The sequence below is a fragment of the Tiliqua scincoides genome, chromosome 3, assembly GCF_035046505.1.
Source record: "Tiliqua scincoides isolate rTilSci1 chromosome 3, rTilSci1.hap2, whole genome shotgun sequence".
In the NCBI taxonomy this organism is placed as follows: Eukaryota; Metazoa; Chordata; class Lepidosauria; order Squamata; family Scincidae; genus Tiliqua; species Tiliqua scincoides.
This window is the reverse complement of record NC_089823.1, coordinates 133,007,928-133,027,636: the sequence shown is the minus strand read 5'-3', so window position 1 is coordinate 133,027,636 and position 19,709 is coordinate 133,007,928. Positions and strand designations below refer to the sequence as shown.

The 19,709-nt window shown below is 38.5% G+C and overlaps 1 protein-coding gene across 4 annotated transcripts in view; it reads left to right on the top strand.

Annotated features, from left to right (window-relative positions):
- GBF1 (golgi brefeldin A resistant guanine nucleotide exchange factor 1) overlaps nucleotides 1–19,709 on the top strand; it is a 126,971-nt gene that overhangs the window by 58,593 nt on the left and 48,669 nt on the right. For 3 of the 4 annotated variants that reach the window (XM_066619154.1, XM_066619153.1, XM_066619152.1), the window contains 7 exons: nucleotides 42–160; nucleotides 629–737; nucleotides 1,115–1,175; nucleotides 5,037–5,091; nucleotides 17,064–17,190; nucleotides 18,554–18,774; nucleotides 19,461–19,629. In XM_066619154.1, the coding sequence (XP_066475251.1) occupies nucleotides 42–160; nucleotides 629–737; nucleotides 1,115–1,175; nucleotides 5,037–5,091; nucleotides 17,064–17,190; nucleotides 18,554–18,774; nucleotides 19,461–19,629 (861 nt within the window). Of the gene's footprint in view, nucleotides 1–41; nucleotides 161–628; nucleotides 738–1,114; nucleotides 1,176–5,036; nucleotides 5,092–6,310; nucleotides 6,410–17,063; nucleotides 17,191–18,553; nucleotides 18,775–19,460; nucleotides 19,630–19,709 lie in introns of all 4 variants that reach the window. The other variant, XM_066619155.1, reaches the window with a different exon arrangement.

Here is a 19,709-nt window from a genome sequence, read left to right as displayed (position 1 = left end):
TATGGGACTGGCCTTGCCAAAATTTCTCCTTTGTTATACAGATTCTAACCATGAGGGCACAGCTGAGGGAATGGAGAATATGGCAGATGCTGTCACACATGCCCGCTTTGTGGGCACGGATCCTGCAAGTGATGAGGTTGTCCTGATGAAAATCTTACAGGTATGTGGAGCAAAAATGTAGTGACTGAATGATACTCCATGTATCCTGTTTTCATGGGGACTGGAGAGGAGAAGAGTGTTTAGATTCCATTGTTCCTTTAATGATAAACTTTAAACTAGTGGCATAGCTAGGTCATTTGACACCTGGGGCTCATAAATTTTTGACACCTACATATGACAAAATTATAAATTAATTAATTCATTAATATTTTCCACATGTTTATACCGCCCTTCATCTAAGGAGCTCAGGGTGGTGTGCATGGTTCCTCCCCTTCTTTTGTCCTTTCTACAACCCTGCGTTGTTTGCTCTCCCCTCAGTGAATGAGATGTGCAGGAGAGATTCTTCTTCCACCTTCCTTTCAGTTACAGTTGTCAAATGCACCTTTGTTTTTTACCCATTGTCCTCACCTGATAATGTTGTGGGAATGTCACTGTGGTATCATTCCTTGTTAATTTGCTCTTCTTTCAGGTCCTGAGGACTCTTCTCCTTACTCCAGTTGGAGCTCATCTTACCAATGAGTCAGTGTGTGAAATCATGCAGTCCTGCTTCCGTATCTGCTTTGAGATGAGGCTTAGTGGTAGGTTTTCCAAGAAAGTAAGCAAATCCCAAACTTTCCTGGGTCAGTAATGGCTTCTGCTAAATGATGTGAGTCTTGCCTGCAGAATGCAAGCAAGCATAAAATATGCTAAATGTGTATAAAGTTTCCACAGCTTAATAAAAAATGAGGGGATCCTGTATCACTTTCTGCTCGCTGCTTGTGCCCCCCCTTTTGGCTCCATAGCGCCACTTAGTGTACCTTTTGTACTTTTTGCTGCACAGCTGAGACGGGAGCTGGTTTTAATAAATTTTCAGTAATCCTTTGTAAACAACGCTTGGAGGGGAGTCTACTTGGAGAAGCCTCCAGATAATATCACACCGAGTAATGACACCTGTGTTATTTGTTTTTGTCTTCAGAGTTATTGAGAAAATCTGCAGAGCACACTCTGGTCGACATGGTGCAGCTGCTCTTCACAAGGTAAACCTCTTAGTGTTTGTCTCAGCACTGCTCAGATGGCCCTTCAAGGGTTGGAAGATTCCATACTTCCAGTTGTGGGGGGAGGGTGGTCCAGTGTCATCCACCCCAAGCATTATCTATTCTTTGCAGACCTTGGGCTTTTGCCAAAGCAGGTATTCTCTATGGGTGGACTACAGTGTCTCAGTAAGGCATTTATTAGATGTTATATCACCGGCCCAGGACAAACAGAAATACAACACAGCATGAAACCATGCCAGACAGTGTCACAATAACCTTGAGCCCAGTACGGAACTCGAAATAGAGACATCATTCATTTGCCTTTGAAGCGTAACCTAATTAAAAAAAAGATTTAACAGACCCTGAAATTTGTCAGACTTGGGATCAAATACCTGCAAAGCTCCCAGTATGAATGTCTTGCTGTATATACTTGATGTTTTGGTATGGTTTGACTCCCAGGAGCCTCTGTCCCCAGCATATCTCAGAAGTGTCTGTAGGACATTTCTGGAGGAGACAGTGGTCCTTTAGTAAATGTAGTCGACAGTGACACATGTAAGTTGTACAGTGCCTATTGCTCATATTGATGAATCATGTCCTAGACGAGGTTGTAAAGTTATCATTCTTTTCACATTACTAATAAGTAACTTCCATAACTATCGCTGGCAGCATAAATCACTGTGGACAATTCAAACTTCATGTTGGTGCATTGCAGTTGGCTAAAAGCTAACAAAATTTTTATCAAGGATTAGGGATGGAATAGCAAAAGTACTAGAGCTAAGAAAACTACATAAAGGAACACATGACACATAATAGGTGGTGTGGTAGCCTGTTAGGTGATGCAATTGAGATTTTGATGCATAAACCTGAAAAACAGACATATAATGATAGAAATGAGGAAGATTGGCTGGGGCTTGTCCCAATGGTTACTGGCAATCCTTACCCCTTCCCCAGATCTACTTATTAGAGGAAGGCTGGGGATTCCTTCCCTGCTGTGCTATCAATCTCTTGCAGTACAGATCATGCCTCCTTATCCACTGATTTGGGACCAGTGGTTTTGACCCACCGTGGGTCTGGATTAGCAGGCCAACCTATACCTCCCAGATGTGACTTCTGTTTGTGCCCAGGAGATTTTGCAGCCAGAAGAGGCAGCTCATGGCCACTCTGGGCCTCAGAAAGTTTCTGAAGGCCCTTTGGAAGGCCTTAGAAGTGAACCTCCAGTTTTTCTGCATGTGGCCTCTCTGCTTCAGAAGGCCCTCTGGCAGGCCTTAGAAGCAAACTTTTGGTTTTTCTGAAAACCAGAAATTTACTTCTAAGACCTTCCAAGGGTCTTCAGAAGCCTTCTGAGGTTTGGGGAGGCTGCACATGCCCTCCCTGGAACTCATACCACCACCTGGGAGTGAATGCTGGCTCCACAGCAGATTTCATTATCTGCAGTTTTCAGCATCTGTGGGGGTTCTGGGAGTGGAATCCCCGCACATGCTATGGTTGGACCATAATTCACTTCTGCTACTTTTACATTTACATTTTACAAGAAGGTGCCATTAAGGGCAAGACTCATTAACCAGAAAAACAGATGTATGATGAAGAGACACGCAATCAGGCTTCCGTGATTTCAATAATCAGTAGTGACTATGGTATCATCAATTGATGAATTGGATGAGCAACTCAAATTTTGAGCAGGAAGAGTGACTGGCCATCAGCCCAGTAAGTTGCCAATGATCCCCACCTCTTCCTCAAATCTAAGTTTTATGGGAAGGGATTTTTTGGCTGCTGTACTATCAGTCCTCCCAATTTATTCTTTCATTACCCACCATTTACTTTGATAATTTAATCAAAGATTTTGCAAGAGTTTTCAGATTAACCCAAAGCACAATAAATGTTAACCAACACAATATTTGCTATAAGGAATTGGGACACATAAGGCTAAGATATGAGAATACAAAATAAAAAATTCACTTTTTTATTGTTCTGTTTCTGATGTTTTGTTAAATGGGCTATTAATAGTTTTAAATTGGCAAAGTTTAAACTGGATGACTCCAAGCAGCATTACTAGTCTCTGTTAGGACAGAAAGACAAACTTTGTACCAAGAAAAGGTTTGCAGTATCTTGAGAGAACCTGTTTTCTTAAGGCAGTCATTATGTAAACTGATTCCCATCTGAAAGACAGCTTGGTGCTCTGTGCTTGATCTACTTAATATAAATCTTTAGATGGTAATCTGAAATTGCTTGATAATACTGGCCTTAAGGTTAACTACATGTTTCACTGTTACAAGTTGCAGATTTGAATTGGCAACCCAAGGTAGTAAGATTATTAAATTTTCTTTATGACTAGATGTAAGTAAGCAGGAGCTTACTTATTGATGGTTATTATACATTTGGATTACCAGAGACAGATATATTAATAGAGATGGTTCTGGTTTTCCTTGGTGATGATGCAGGGATACTGCCCCTTGATTTTTGGCTTACAGCGTTCTTGGTCTCAAATGTTAAATGCTCTTTAACATTTATGCAAAACTGTTGGGAAGGTAACTTGGACTTTTGGAATGCATTGTCATCAGTATGCCAATTATATACAACTCTGTCTCTCCTTTCCATCAGTTTTTGGGGAGACTGTCAAAGTCTTGAATCATATGGGATCAGTGAAGGACTGGATGTAGACTAATAAACTTTTTCTTAATAAGATGAAAATACTGTTGGTTGGTGATTGAACTGATCCTTGTCTAAGTGTTTTACTGGTCCTTAATGGAGTTGCTTTCCCCCTGAATGAACATGTTCACAGCTTAGATGCTCCTGGATCCAGCTCTGGTGTTGAAAGCAAAGGTTACCAGGAATTCTTTTTATTATTTCAGTTGTTTGATCTCACCAGAAAGAATGCAGTCAACCTGACTTGGCCACAGACATTATCAGTCATGGTAACATGACTTAATGGGTTATGTCAGAATGCCAGATGCAAGGGAGAGCACCAGGATGAGGTCTCTTGTTATCTGGTGTGCTCCCTGGGGCATTTGGTGGGCCGCTGTGAGATACAGGAAGCTGGACTAGATGGGCCTATGGCCTGATCCAGTGGGGCTGTTCTTATGTTCTTATGTAACATCAATGCTAGATTATTGTAACACCTTTTCAAAGTTAGCTGTATGTACACTGTATTTTAGAACTTCAGTTGGTACAAAATGCAATGTCAAGAGACCACACTGTAATCACAGGAAGCACATTATGCCAGTGCTGTATCAACTCCATTGGCTATTTGTTTCCAAGTCAAATTCTGTTCCCTCTGTCTTCAGAGGCTAAATAAGTGAGTATGCAAGAAAGGAACTCGTGGACCAGGGGAAAAGACACATTTTAGGAAAAACCGAATTGTGTGCATTGGTTGGTTTTCAGTCAGCAAGCAGGTGAAGAGTAGGCAGCAAAGGTTTAACTGCTCCTTTGGGACCCATATCAGGTCCATGTGCAGAGTCTTTATGTTCTGTACTCTTCTTGTAATTGCTATGAGCATGTGAATTTCAGATATTTTCAACCATAATGGATGGGGAAAACAACAAGAGCTGAAGAGCAGATGTTTCTTTGTGCCCAAAAGACACAAAATCATTAGTCAACTGATCTGACCTGACAAATCATTTTCTGGATTCCTGTTTCTGTCAGAGCTCTGAATTCCACATAGCTGCCTGTGGACTCCCAAGATTGATGGTGTCTTTTCCATTTATTATTCTTTAGTTTAAGCTCAGAAGAGGGCAGAGAAACTGCATACGGAGGCCATCTTCAGGGGGAATGATTCCATTCTTGTTTGCTACTACTGTTGTTTGCTGCTTGCCATTCATAGAAGAGGGCTGTCGCTTTCTCTGTCCTTAATAATGGTGTCTTTTGCAGATTACCTCAGTTTAAAGAAGAACCTAAAAGCTATGTGGGAACTAATGTAAAGAAGGTAAGGCCCAAAATGGTGTTTGTTTCTCTGTTGGTTTTTACTTTCAAATGTTTATAGCTGCCCTATTCTGGAAAATCTTTGGGTCACCAATGAGTGCTTTTAAGTGCGTCAAACCCTTTTTCAAATGAATGAAGTTCAACATTGCTTATCCAAGAAATGAATTTGGATTCTAGATCCTTATACCTTCATCCTAGATACCTCCACTTAGCCCAGAGATGATAGGAAAGTGCCTCCTGTTGCCTTCTTCTGGGCACAGATACTTTCTATCAAGCTTGTTTTGCTTCAGTTTTTATTGTAGCTGCCCATAAATATTGTATAGTGCTTATTAATCCAGCCCATTAGTAAGTAGAAGCTGTTATCTGGAAAAGGTAAGTGCTTCATATTAAAAAGACTGAAATAGGAGGTGGTGTTTCATCAGGCATCTTTTGAATTTGACTTATGCAGCCATGTCAATGTATATTTGCAGAGTTTAGTAAGCAGAAATATGTCTTGATTCTGTGCAAGGCATCAATCTTTGGCACTTGTAACTAGGCATGAAAAAAGCTATCATTTTAGAGTTTCATTTTCTTTGTGTATTGTGGTTGGGAAACAGGCTGGAAGATAAGATAAAAGAAAAGAAAAGAAAAAGAGAAGGGGTTCCTAGAAATCTGTATCAGAAGCTTTCTGTGGGCACATATTCATGACTACTTTCTTCCCTGTCATATATAAATAAGGAACTACAGATACATGAGGGGCAATTCAGGTAAATACATTGACAAAATAAGACAAAAAAGACAGCTCTCTTTAGGCATTCAGGTATGCCTTCTGCAACTTTATTTCTTTACTATTCTCCAAATGACATAATGGGTCAAGTGCCGTTGTTAGAATCTATAGCATTTTTTTTTAGACTATTGCCCTGGAAAGGGTTGTGGGCTCAGGATTTGCACCAGTAGAATCAGTGTTACTTTGCAGTGCTTTACGCTTGCAAATGTTACCCATTGTGGACATGGTCTGTGCTCAGGAGATGGGTAAGCATTGGATGTAATGCTGTGCAAGAGCCTTTCACTAACGAGCTGTTGACTGCTTGTCATTCATAGAAGCCTTGGTTTCCAGTCTTTTTGTCCTGCCTACTTTTGCATTGTGTGCATTAGCCTCATTCCTTGTGTTGTTACATTGATTCTCTCTTTGGGTTTAGCTTTCTTTTTCTTTTTCAAACCATACATGTGACTGTCTTTCACAGATTTCTCCATATCTCCTCAACAGACTGGACCTATGTAATGGGGAACAGTCCAAAGCCTTGAACCAGTTAGAGAGAGTACTGCTCTTTAAGAAACTGAAGGTCTCTCTTTCTCTCCTTCCCTTCTGCAAGCATATGTGGGTGGAAGTTACGTGTTGTGTAGCAAAAGCTTTCCTTCTCGTTTCTTATGCAGCATGGCTTTTGGGAAGAGTGCATGCAGCAAATTGTGCATCTGTGTGGGCTAGCATTGGGAGGAAGGCTTTATATGTTGAGGAAGATTGTAATTTTGTGGCATTGCAGGCATCAGAAATGCTCTTGTCAGAATATTCAGAGAAGTAATAAAGTAAGCCAGGAATGACATTGTCAGTGGCCAGTGATTAAGTTAGAATCTGTTGGCACTAACATCAGTCACATTTTGAAAGCTTATTGTTTTGCATATTATGTGCTATTCCAGAGAAATTAGCCCATCTATTGGGTTGGCTAGAATTGTTATAAATTGTCATGCATTGCCTAGGGTAAATGCTTTAGGAACCAATGTTGAGCATAGAAGAAGCAATACACTAAACATTTCCATAAGTGTGTAGGATTTATGGTTCCCCTTTTTGTACATTAGTCGGCTATACCTGCAGAGTTGTGAACCAGAAATAGAATCAGGTTTCCAAACTCTGGTTGTGAATCAGGGATGAAAGTTCTTTTCCTTTAAAACAAATCTAGGCTGATAGTGTTTGAGCAACTTCTTCAAACCCACCTGCCTATCTGGTTTGGAAAATCCCACCTAGAGCTTCATAACAAACAACTTGTTGTTTTTGTAAAAGATATGCCACATGAGCATGGACCTTGATGGAAAGGTGGCTAACAAATTGTATAAAGGGCTTGCAGTGAAAACATTACAGACTGTTTTTGTCCTTTTTGGGCAATAATCATACTTAAATTTTAGTCTTCACACTTAAAGAATAATGACTGGGATAATTAAATTCTCATGAATTTATTTCTTATTCCTTTACAATAAAATTTATATCTCATCTATCTCTGCAAAGTGGGTATAAGGTGGCTTAAATTATCCAGCTGTGTAACAAAAAAGATAAAATAAAAGCATGTATCATCAATAAAAGGCCAAACTGTATTGTTTTAATTCTGTTTTTAATTGTGTTTGTTTCTTGTATTTCATTTATTGTAAGCCGTCTTGGGTCCCTTCAGGGAGAAAGGCAGGATATAAATGTAGTAAATAAATAATAAGAAAATAAGTTTAAGCTATGAAGTGCCCTCTTAAAACCAAGCAGTGGTGCAGGGGAACACACACATTTCTCTGTAGAGGTCATTCAGTAGTCTGGGCATCACCATTGAAAAGACTTCTCCCCCATGAATGAGTTTCTGGTGAAGGGCAAACTTTGGTGAGTGTACCACTATCAGGGTGCAATCATAACCAACTTCCTGCACTGACATAGCTGTGCCAATGTGGCTTGCACTGCATCCTGCAGTGGGGAGGCAGTCAAGGGGCCCTCCTCAAGGTCAGGGCATCTTTGTTACCTTAACTTGGGGCTGCATTGTGGTTAGGTTAGTGTTGGAACGTTGGTTAGAATTGCACCCTTAGTCTGATTAGATTATTGTCCAGTCTATATTAAAACAATTATTATTTGCAATTAGATCCTGGAAGTACTGTTGACCTGACTTGAGTTACAGAGACTTGGGTGGATGAAACAGAAATTTTCAATATAAATATTAACAAATTTTATCTCTGTTAGATGGGTCCACATGCGTTCTTAATGGAGCATCAATATAAATTTGCTGTTTTCAGCGTTTGGGGAGGTCACAGTAGTTTGTAGGAATTCAGTCTTGCTCTCCAAGATCACCATGCAGCTGGGTCCCATTTGAGCATTTGTACTTCAACTGAGCTGAAATGGCCCCTGCAGTTCTGCTCCCCTGTTTGTATACAACAACATTGGGGAGGGGGCTTGAGGGGGCAAAAACCAGTTATTTCTGTGCTCCTGCCAAAGGTGACAGAAGTGGTTTTGCACTGATGCTGAGGACTTTTGGGGGGCTTTTGGCAGTCACTATGAGGTTATCTTATTGGATTGACTTGGAACTTTATGGCCACTATGACTTGTCTCAAAGTGTCTTTGGTCCAGAGTGTTTGTGGGTTGTGCTTTATATTTGGCTTTCTCATCTGGACAGCAAGATGGTAACTTGGAGATGAGGAATTTCTTTTCAGTTCCATTGTCGTAGTCAGGTTACTTCTTAGAAAGGTTGAGCCTTGCAGCAGCTTCTTCCAGATTTTGGGGATAGGTTTTGAATGGTCTGTCTCAAGAGGCTAAATGCTGTATGTTACTTGATTATTTTTCTGACTCTATTGAGTCTACGCAGTACCATCTAGTGGAGATTTTTTGAATAGTTTAGGAATTTCTCCAGTTAGACCTATAGATTAATGTTTAAAAAAACCTCTTGATAGTGTTCTGTGACTTATTTGCTAAACATATTGAGAATAGACTATTTATGTCTGCCTTGGCTTAGACAGCACCATGTCTGCAGTTCAGCTGATCAGCATTTCTAGAATATCATCTGATTGTAAATTGTTGGATGAATTTAAGTTCTTAAAGTCCAGAGATGTGGATAGTGTTTTTGGAGGGCTGCATCCCACTACCCATTTACTCAGTCTTTATCATTCTTTATCCTTCTCGGTTTTAACCTCTAAAAGGAGAACAATGACTGTTTGGGTCCAGGAGATTATTAATGGAGTGAGAGAGTACGGGAAGAAGGATAAGGGAAAATGTAATTTGCTGATTTAGCAGACCCCTCCACAGCTTTTGATACTGTAGCAGAGTGATTTCCTTCTGGGTTGCCTTTTGGAATGGAAATTGAAGGCACTGTACTTAAGTAGTCCATTTCCTGCCTGGATAGTTGGTTCCAAAAAGTGGTGGTAGGGATGCCTATTGCACTCCATAGTGTTTGCTGTGGTGTTGTGCAAGATTCTATTCCATCTCCTGTACTGTTACAGCTACATGAAACTGCTGAGTGAGATCCATCCAGTTAATTGGAGAGATACATCAAAGGCATGCTGATGATATGCAGGACTATTTCTCCTTTTAAGAACATAAGAAGAGCCCTGCTGGATCAGGCCATAGGACCATCAGGTCCAGCTTCCTGTATCCCACAGTGGCCCACCAGACACCTTAGGGAGCACACAAGACAACAAGAGACCTGCATACTGGTTCCCTCCCCTGCATCTGGCATTTTGAGGTAAACTACTTCTAAAATCAGGAGGTTGCACATACCCATCATGGCTTGTAACCCATGATGGACTTTTCCTCCAGAAATTTGTCCAGTCCCATTTTAAAGGCATCCAGGCCAGAAGCCATCACCCATCATGGCTTGTAACCGGTGATGGACTTTTCCTCCAGAAATTTTCCAATCCCATTTTAAAGGCATCCAGGCCAGATGCCATCACTACATCTGTGGCAAGGAGTTCCACAAACTAATTATAGCTGGGTAAATAAATATTTTCTTTTGTCTGACCTAACTCTCCCAACACTCAGTTTTAATGGTTGTCCCCTGGTTCTGGTGTTGTGTGAGAGGGAAAAGAACATCCCTCTATCCACTCTATTCATCCTCTGCTTAATTTTGTATGTCTCAATCATGTCCCCCCTCAGGCACCTTTTTTCTAGATTGAAAAGCCCCAAATATTGTAACCTTTCCTCATAAGGGAGGCCCCAGCCCAATAATCATTTTGGTCGTTCTCTTCTGCACTTTTTCCATTTCCACTATATACTTTTTGAGATGTGGCAACCACAACTGGGCGCAATACTCCAGTTGGGGCCTTACTACTGGTTTGTACAATGGCATGATAATATTAGCAGTTTTATTCTCAGTACTTTTTCTAATGATGCCAAGCATAGAATTAGCCTTCTTCACTGCCACTGCACATTGAGTCGACACTCTCATCGAGCTGTCCACCAGCACCCCAAGATCCCTCTCCGGATTTGTTACAGACAGCTCTGAACCTATTAGCATATATATATGAAGTTTTGTTTTCTTGCCCCAATGTGCATTACTTTACACTTACGCTGAAGTGTATCTTCCATTTGCTGTTCATTCTCTCAGTTTGAGGAGAATTTTCTGGAACCCTTCACAATCACTTCTAGTCTTTATCACCTGGGAAAGTTTAATTTTCATCCACACATTTGGCTACCTTTCTTCTTATCCTCAACTTCATGTCATTATGATCAAGTTGAAAAGCACCAGTCCCAAGACCGATCCTTGGGGCACAACGCTTTCACATCTCTCCATTGTGAAAATTGCCCACTGACACCCACTTTTTCCTGCTCTTCAACCAGTTCCTAATCCATAAGAGGACTTACTCTCTTACTCCCCAACTGTGGAATTTTCTCAGGAGCCTGGGGTGAGAGACTGTGTCACACTTTCTGAAAATCTAGATATTTAATATCAATGGGTTCACCTGCATCCACATGGCTGTTGACCTTTACAATGAATTTTAAAAGGTTCGTGAGGCAAGACTTACGCTTTCAGAAGCCATACTGATTCTTCCTCAGCAAAGGTTGTTCTTCCCTAAGTTTTAACATTTTATCTTTGATGAGCCATTCTACCATCTTACCTGGAACAGATGGTAGGCTGACCAGCCTGTAGTTTCTTGGATCCCCTCTCCTTCCCTTTTGTTCCCCAATCCTTCCCTTTTCATCAAATTCCTGTGCTATGGTGAATTAGTGTCTGAGATCATTAATGGGGTGATTGAGGGCTAATAAACTGGAGCCAGTCCAGATAAGATAGGGATGCTGCTGATGAGTAGTTCTTCAGATTTGGGAGGTCGTGCTCAACTTAGGGCTGAGGGGAAATAGTTCCCTGCTCGCCCCCACCACATTTTGCCATCCCATTTGGCATTTTGGCAATTGGAGTAGCTTATCACCTACAGCTATGATATTTCTCATTGACCACTGTTTTCTCCTGGGAGACAGCTAGAGCAGTGAGAGTGAGAAGCATCTCTGTCAGTCTGCCTGGCTTCAGATGACATAAGAATTACCACAAGCCAATTGGGGAAAGTATGGCTCTTTCTGCCTTCATTCTGCCAGACTGTGTGTGTGTGTGTGTGTGGGGGGGGGGGGTTAACAGTTACCAAATGCTGAGGGGGATGACAGAGGAAGAGGAGGGAAGTGGTGTCAGTTTATTTTTTTGTCATTTATTTAACTATAATAAACATAAAATAGAAAAACAAATACATACATAAACAAAATTCCAATAAAGCAGCACGAGCGAAGCCAAAACATTTCCATTCTTATAATCCAAATACATACAGTCCAAACATTAACAAATGTTAATCTATACCACTAATACTTCAAAATCAATCTTCAAATCCAAAATACCTCAAATCCCCTCCTCTCTCTGATTCAAAAAATCAATAACTGGACTCCAATTCTTCAAAAAGGTTTCTGTTGAATTCTCCCTAAGCAAAATTGTTAATTTATCCATCTCCGCATAATCCATAAGTCTTATCCACCATTCCTCCACCGAAGGTATATTTATAGTCTTCCAATTTTGAGCATAAAGTATTCTGGCAGCCCTTATCATATACAAAAATAAAACTTGATTTTTTCTTTCCACATACTCATCTGTCATGCCTAATAAAAATACTTCTGGCTTCAATTGTATATTTGTTTTTAAGATCAACTGTATCTGTGCATGAATTTGTGACCAATATTTTTTAACTTTTGAACACGTCCACCACATGTGGTAAAATGTTCCCTCTTGTTTCTTACATTTCCAACAACTATTGGACATAGTTTCATACATTTTAGCTAATTTACTTGGTGTCACATACCAACGATAGATCATCTTATATATATTTTCCTTAATGCTAACACTCAAAGTAAATTTTGTCTGTTTTATCCATAATTTCTCCCATCTGTCCATTGAAAGTTCATAGCCCACATTTTTTGCCCACTGGATCATGCATTCTTTAACCTGTTCATCTTCTGTTTCAAACTTCAAAAGCAATTTATATATTTTAGATATTACCTGCTCATCTGATCTTAATTGTTTCTCCAATATTGTCTCTCCCTCTTCAAAACCATATAATTTTTTATCAATTTTAAATCTTTCTAATAATTGTAAATACATAAACCATTGGCAGTCAAAACCCTCTACAATCAATTCCTCTCTAGACTTCAAATACATTGACCTTGATTACATTTCAATAAGTTCTTATACAATAACCATCTATCTCTTGGTACAGTTCCCAAACCAAAATATGCTTCTTGTGGTGAAGTTAAGAGTGGAATTTTGTTGTAAAACCTTTTCTTATAACGATTCCATATCTTCCACAGTGCATGTCTAACATAATGATTCTTGAATTCCATATTCACTTTCAACTTATAATACCAAAGATATCCATGCCAACCAAATCTTAAATCATAACCTTTTAACTTCAACAATTTTTTGTTTTGCAAAAATATCCATTCTTTAAGCCACAGAAAGCAACATGATGCATAATAAGTCTTCAGATCAGGCAATGCTAAACCTCCTCTTTCTTTTGCATCTTGCAAAGTCTTAAGTTTCACTCTTGGTTTTTTCCCTTGCCATATAAAACCTGTCACATCTTTCTGCCACTCTTTAAAAGGTTTATCAGAAAGTAATATTGGTATATTCTGGAAGAGAAAAAGCATTTTTGGTAGTACATTCATTTTAATTACAGATATTCTTCCCAAAAAAGATAATTTCAACCTTTCCCATCTTGCAAAATCTTTTTTAATTTCACCCCAAACTTTAACATAATTATTTTAAAATAACATACAATTCATGTTTGTCAAAATAATACCTAAATACTTAATCTTCTTCTCCACTTTGAACCCAGTCTTATTCATCAACTTCGATTGATCTTGTTCATTCATATTTTTAGATAAAATTTTAGTTTTCTGTTTATTTATCTTAAATCCTGCTAATGATTCAAACTTCTTCAACTTAACCAACAACTCTATGTCTTTTAAAGGTTTTTCTAAGATCAAAACCATATCATCTGCAAATGCTCTTAATTTAAAGCATTCATCTTTAATCTTTGCACCATGTAGTCTTTCATCTTGTCTAATATCTCTACACAACACTTCTAGGGCAAGTATAAATAAAAGTGGCGACAATGGACATCCTTGTTGTGTTCCCTTTTGAATCTCAAACACTGTTGATAGTTCTCCATTTACCACTACCTGCACAGTTTGTGATGTATAAATTGATTTTATCCATTGTATAAAGTTCCCTCCAAAGTTCATCTTCTCTAAGACAGCAATCAAGGAAGTCCAGCTCAAATTGTCAAATGCCTTCTCAAAGTCCAAAAAAATCAATGCTAATTGTTTCTCTATCCTTTTTATCATAATATTCCAGCAAATCCAATACTATTCTAATATTATCACTCATGTGTCTTTTCGGTAAAAAACCACATTGATCTTCATGTATAAGATTTTGTAATATCTTCATTCTGTTTGCTAAAATTGCTGTAAATATTTTACAATCATTATTCAACAAGGAAATAGGTCTGCAATTTTTTATATCCATCAAATCCTGTCCTTCTTTAGGAATCAAAGTTATATTTGCTGCTTTCCATGAATCTGGCATTTTCCCAGTCTGCAAAATATCATTCATCATGTTAAGCAATGGTAAACTTACTTCTTCTTCTAAACATTTATAGAATCTACCTGTTAAACCATCTGGACCTGGAGCTTTATCTATATTAATCTTCTTTATTGCCTCTACAACTTCACACAGAGTTATTCTATTATTTAAGATTTCCCTTTGTTCTTCAAACATTTCTGGTAAATTTTGTTTATCCAAGTAGTTCTTTACTTCTACTTGATCTATTTTTTGACTTTTGTATACATTAGCATAATAATTTATAATTTTTTATATCTTCCTGATCAGTATACATTTTTCCCGCCTCCTGCAATTATAAAATTACTCTCTTCTCTCTCTGCTTCCTCAATTTGTAGGCCAACCATTTCCCTGGTTTATTGGCATGCTCAAAATATCTTTGTTTCACAAACTTTAATTTAATTTCCATTTGATTCACCATCATCAAAGATAATTGATGCTGTAAATCTTTTATTTGTTGTACTATTTTTTTTTAATCTCCTGGGACTTCTATTAACTCATATTCCTTCTTTTTAATTTCCTCCCCAATTTTCTGAAACTTAATTTGTCTCTCTTTTTTCCATTCTATACTTTTCTGAATAAAGTATCCTCTCATAAAAGCTTTACTAGCATCCCAAACTATCCTCATTTCTGTTCCCTTATTTAAATTCAAATTAAAAAATTCCCTTAATTTCTGCTTAGCATCCTTTATTATTACCTCTTTTTGTAACAACAATTCATTCAATCTCCATCTATATGTTGTAGGTTTCTTCTTAATAGTCATAGTTATTGGATTATGATCTGAAAGAGTCTTTGATAGAATTTCTGTTTTAGAAGTTTTTATTGCAATATCCGTCGTCACCCAGAACATATCTGTTCTTGAAAGTGATCTGTGTCTTTCTGAATAATAAGTAAACTCTTTTATATTTCCATTCATTTGTCGCCAAATATCTACAACCCCTAAAGCTTCTACCAAATCAAAAAAAGTTTTTGGTAATTTCCCTTGAGAAATCTTAATCTCCTTCTCAGATTTTTTGTCCCTTTGTGGTGACACAACTGCATTCCAATCTCCCATCAAACAATAACTTGAATATGAGTAATTTAAGAGTACATCCAATAATTGCCTAAAAAAAACTCCTCTTTCTTGATTTGGAGCATACAAACCCAAAAGTTCTTACTCCCGAAATTATAACTTCCACAGCCAACCACCTGCCTTTTTCATCTGCAAACACAAGTTTTGGTTTTAAATAATCTTTAACATACATAACCACACCATTTTTCTTCTTTGAATTTGTTGAAAAAAATTCTTGTCCTAACTTTCTCTGTATTAAGTAATTTGTATGACCTTTTTAAATATGTGTCTCTAAAAGGCAAATCACATCTTTTTTAAATTTCTTCAAATAATAAAATATTTTTTTCCTCTTATTTGGAGCATTAGCTCCATTAATGTTCCAAGATAAAAACTTATACTCCATAGCTAATCTTCTGAACTAATTATTTGAAAGTCTATTTGGGCTTATTGCATATCCTTTAGATTTTCCTGTTCTCTTCTTTCTTCTCCTCCTTCGAATTCCTTCATAAAATCTTTAGCTTTCTGAATGGAATCTATTCTATACATTCTACTCTGAAATCTAAAGGTAACTCCTTCCAATTCACACCTTCTAAAGATAATTTTCTTCTGTTTCAAAACATCCACCAGAAAGCCATATTCTTTCCTTTTCTTTAGAATTCTAAGTGGAACCTCCTTCATCACAATAATCTGTACCCCTTCTACTGTAAGCTTCATCTTGGCATGTTGCTGTAAAACCCTATCTCTTGTCCTTTTTCTTATAAAATGCACTAATATATCTCTTGGAAGCTTTCTCAACCTTGCAATCCTTGTATTTACTCTGTAGACTCTATCTCCAACTCCATCTCACTCTGATGAGATGGAGTTGGAAGTGGTGTCAGTTTAAGTGGAGAAGAATGTGCAGTTATTTCATGTACATGTGCTTGGGTTATAATTGAATGCACTCTTACCTGGGCAGTGGGATTTAATTCTGAGTAGACATGCCTAGGATTGCACTACTTATTGCAGGTAGGGTAAAATACTAATTTCAGTTATTGTTGCTTTAGTGTTCCTGTATTTTTCAGATAATCTTATATTTTTGTTATATTGTAAACCTCTTTGGAAGATCATAGGATAGAAAGGTGGAATAACAAATCTCTTAATTATCAGACCAAAAGCTACTGAAAGATGGACAAAGGGAAGTGATTGTTATTCTCACTTTATTTTTTTGCCATGGTGTTGGGCATCTTCCCTGGCTAAAATGTTGTATCTATTGTGACTGAAGATGGGGAGCTTATTAGAAGAACCAAGCGTTGTAGTTTTTAATATGCTTAAATGCACTTAGCTTGATTCTGTTGTAGATAAACCACAAAGATATTTCTGTTATTGGTCTGATTAAGTGTTTGTAGTTAGATATAATTTAAAAACTCCAAAACCAAGTTGGTGTTGCACCACTTTAGATTTCCAATTGTAAAATCATGATTATATTTGGTTCCTTATTCTAAAAACTTGATAAGATCTAATTACAGAGAGAGAGAGAGAGAGAGAGTATTGGGCAAAAGTACTATAATTTGTATAACAGTAATGGGCTGTCATAAAATAATTACGTGGGATTCAGAAACCCTCTCCTGGGCCACTCATGCTCTTCTGTGATCATGGATGGGTGATGCTCTGTGGTGGTCTAAAACTTGCTAAACAAAAACGTCAGAATCTATGAGAGAGGAGGCAGGTTGTAGCCAGTTCAGTTTGTCTTTTAGAAGTCAGTAGGCACTTTCTAGAACCCAGCAAGCCCATCACCATCTGTGTAATCTTGCCCTTGACTTTGTTTCTTAGTCATGCTAGAGTGTGGCAGAATGTTTAAAAATGCAGCCTGAGAGGCTTAAAATATCAATCTAGTAAGTTATTAGATCTTTTTATAAACTGAAGTAACATAGCAGATAATTTCCAGCTGAGGCTGGGATAGATCTTAGGGTAAAATCTTGGGGTAAGCTGGCGCAATAGTAGGATTCTGATTTTGCCCCATTGGAATGTTGTTGTGAGCTTCCACTAGATGGACAGTTAAAACATTTATGTGGTTGCTGTTTACAGTTGAAAATGAGAGCTGGGGGAATGAGCGATTCATCAAAATGGAAGAAGCAGAAGAGATCGCCAAGGACTTCTTGCCATGTAGCCAAAGCATCTCAAGGAATTGAACAGTCTGCTGCCAATGGTATAGGTATGGCAAGTAATATAATGTGAATGGAAAGCTTGGTTCCATAATAAACTTGGTTATGCAGTCTGTCCCTCTAGCAGGGATATGTTTATGATGAAACTTAAAAATATATGCCAAAGATTCTGCAGCTACAAAAACTGTAATGGAATGGATGTTGATGAATGAAGAATGCTGTGGTATTCAAAAATAGCTTCAAAAGTCAAATTGAAAAATGCCTGTATGAAATACAACTGAAAAGAATGAAAAGATGCTCACACAATCTCTCTCCCCTAGTAACCACTCAGCTTTTATTGTAGAAGCTGCATTTGGATTTATCATTGACAAAAGAAGAAAGTGATATGCAATTTGTGCTTTGTCCCAGATGATGCAGATCTTTTGTTGTATAAAACTGCAGTTGATCAAGTCCTTATAGAGAAAGACTAATAATTTTTTTATATCACAATAATATACAACTATACATCCATAGAGTCTGAGAGAAACAACTCAATTGGCTACTGGGCAGGAAAAGCAGGAAGAGCTGATCTTCTTCCCACCCCCATCCCCAGTCCTTGGCAGTAATGGAACAGCATTCTCTGCCCAGTGCATTGCTCCACCACTGTCCATCATAAAGGGGGCTTGGAAGCTTGCTGTTTGAGCCATTAGCAGCTTGTGGACCCTTGACCAGTGTGTGATCTGGCTGGCTGATCTCTGGTGCTGCTTATGCATTCACAGATGTTCTTAGAACTCAGCCTAATGAAAATTAACTGACAATATGATTCATTATTTAATAGATCCCTAAATTTGCAAATAAAGGACAACAGATATTGTTTCATCAGTGAGGTACTTTTTTCAGTTGTGATGTACTTTTATCTTCCTCACTTAATATATTTCTCCACTCATTCTTCAGAAAAAGAGAGATACTTTGTTTTGTTACCATTTGCTTAGGCAAATATTTACTAAACCAATTCTGCTGTTCATTCCATCCCCCCCCTCCAGTATCTATTTTCTGCCTAACTTCCTTTATGTATACATAGCTTGTTAACTTGGGTCCATTGTAGTTGTATATTGCCTGGTCATATAATCATGACTAAGTGATTGGGAGTGCTCCTAAGCTCACACACACCTTCCTCACACTCTACTCCTCTGTCATGTGGACATTTTCCTTCTCCCACCCTTCTAGTTTCTGAGCTTACTATGATTGTGTTAACATTTGCACCAATTATTGGACAGGAGTTCTGGGAAGTACTTGAATATACTCAGTGCAACTTATTCGAGAGAGGAGGTAGTTGAAGTCATGAAAGAGAACCAAGGATTCAGTGCATAAACAAATAGGAACATGACTCTAGTTATGGTTTGTGGCTAACTTATTACTGTTGTTTTTTATTAGCAGGTGGAGTTAATTTTGTTGATGTACCTTCTCCCAGCTCATCTGGAAGTTCAGAAAATACATCTTCTGCAGTCAGCCCTTCTACTGACAGTGGCATAGAACTTTCCTCCCAGATCAGCTCAAAGGAAGATCTTACAGACTTGCAAATGTCCAACCCTTTGGGAATTGGTGCAGCAATACCTTTAAGTGAACCTAGAACCAGGTTACAACTAGAAACCCAGGTATGAGCATGCATAATCGTAGGGCCCAGCAACCTATAAGCCAGCTATAGCTTTTGCTTCATAAGGAAGGACCTGTTGCATTAGGCTAAAGCCTGTCTAGTCCAGCATCCTGTTTCTCTACAAGGAGCAATTAGATGTCTCTGGGGAGGCTAGAAGCATGTCATGAATTGTCCTGCTTCCCAGCAAGTGGTATTCAGATGCATCTCTAAACCTGGAGATAGTATAAAGCCATTGTGACTGGGGCTCTCAATTTGTCCCCCATATATTAAAAAAAACAACAACCATCAATGCTGTGACCATTACCACATCCTTTTGTGGTGAATTCCATAAACTATGTGCTATGTGAAGAAGCTTTTCCTTATGCCTGTCCTGAATCTCCTGCCAGTCATATTGTATTCCAGCTCTCTGGTTGGTCTGTTACAATCTTGTCCTCTGGGACAGCACAGTCAAGAAGAGAAGACATAAAAGGGGTTTCAAGTATTGAATACACAGTACTGAAGTTTACACCTTCTTCAGGTGTGATGCTTCTAACCACTGAACCAGACAGCTTACTTTTTGAACTTCTGACTCTATTCTGACAATGAATGTCTTTGAGTGATGGGGATGTTTTGTATCAGAGAGCTGCCCATATAGCAGCTAGCTGTAGCGCATGTCTGTTCCTTTCTTATTAACTTGTATGGCTGAAGAATGAATGCCTCCAGGAGGAAAAAACCCCATCTGCATCAGTGGAGTCCATCCCAGAAGTTCTTGAAGAGTGTACATCTGTAGCTGAGCATTCAGACTCTGCTTCTGTTCATGACATGGACTATGTCAATCCTCGGGGAGTTCGGTTTACTCAGTGCTCTCAAAAGGAAGGTGAGTGCTTTGAAATATGTTCAGTGTCCTCCATTTTTATCTCTTCTACTCCTTTTAAAAGAAGGAAGCAAGTACTGTAT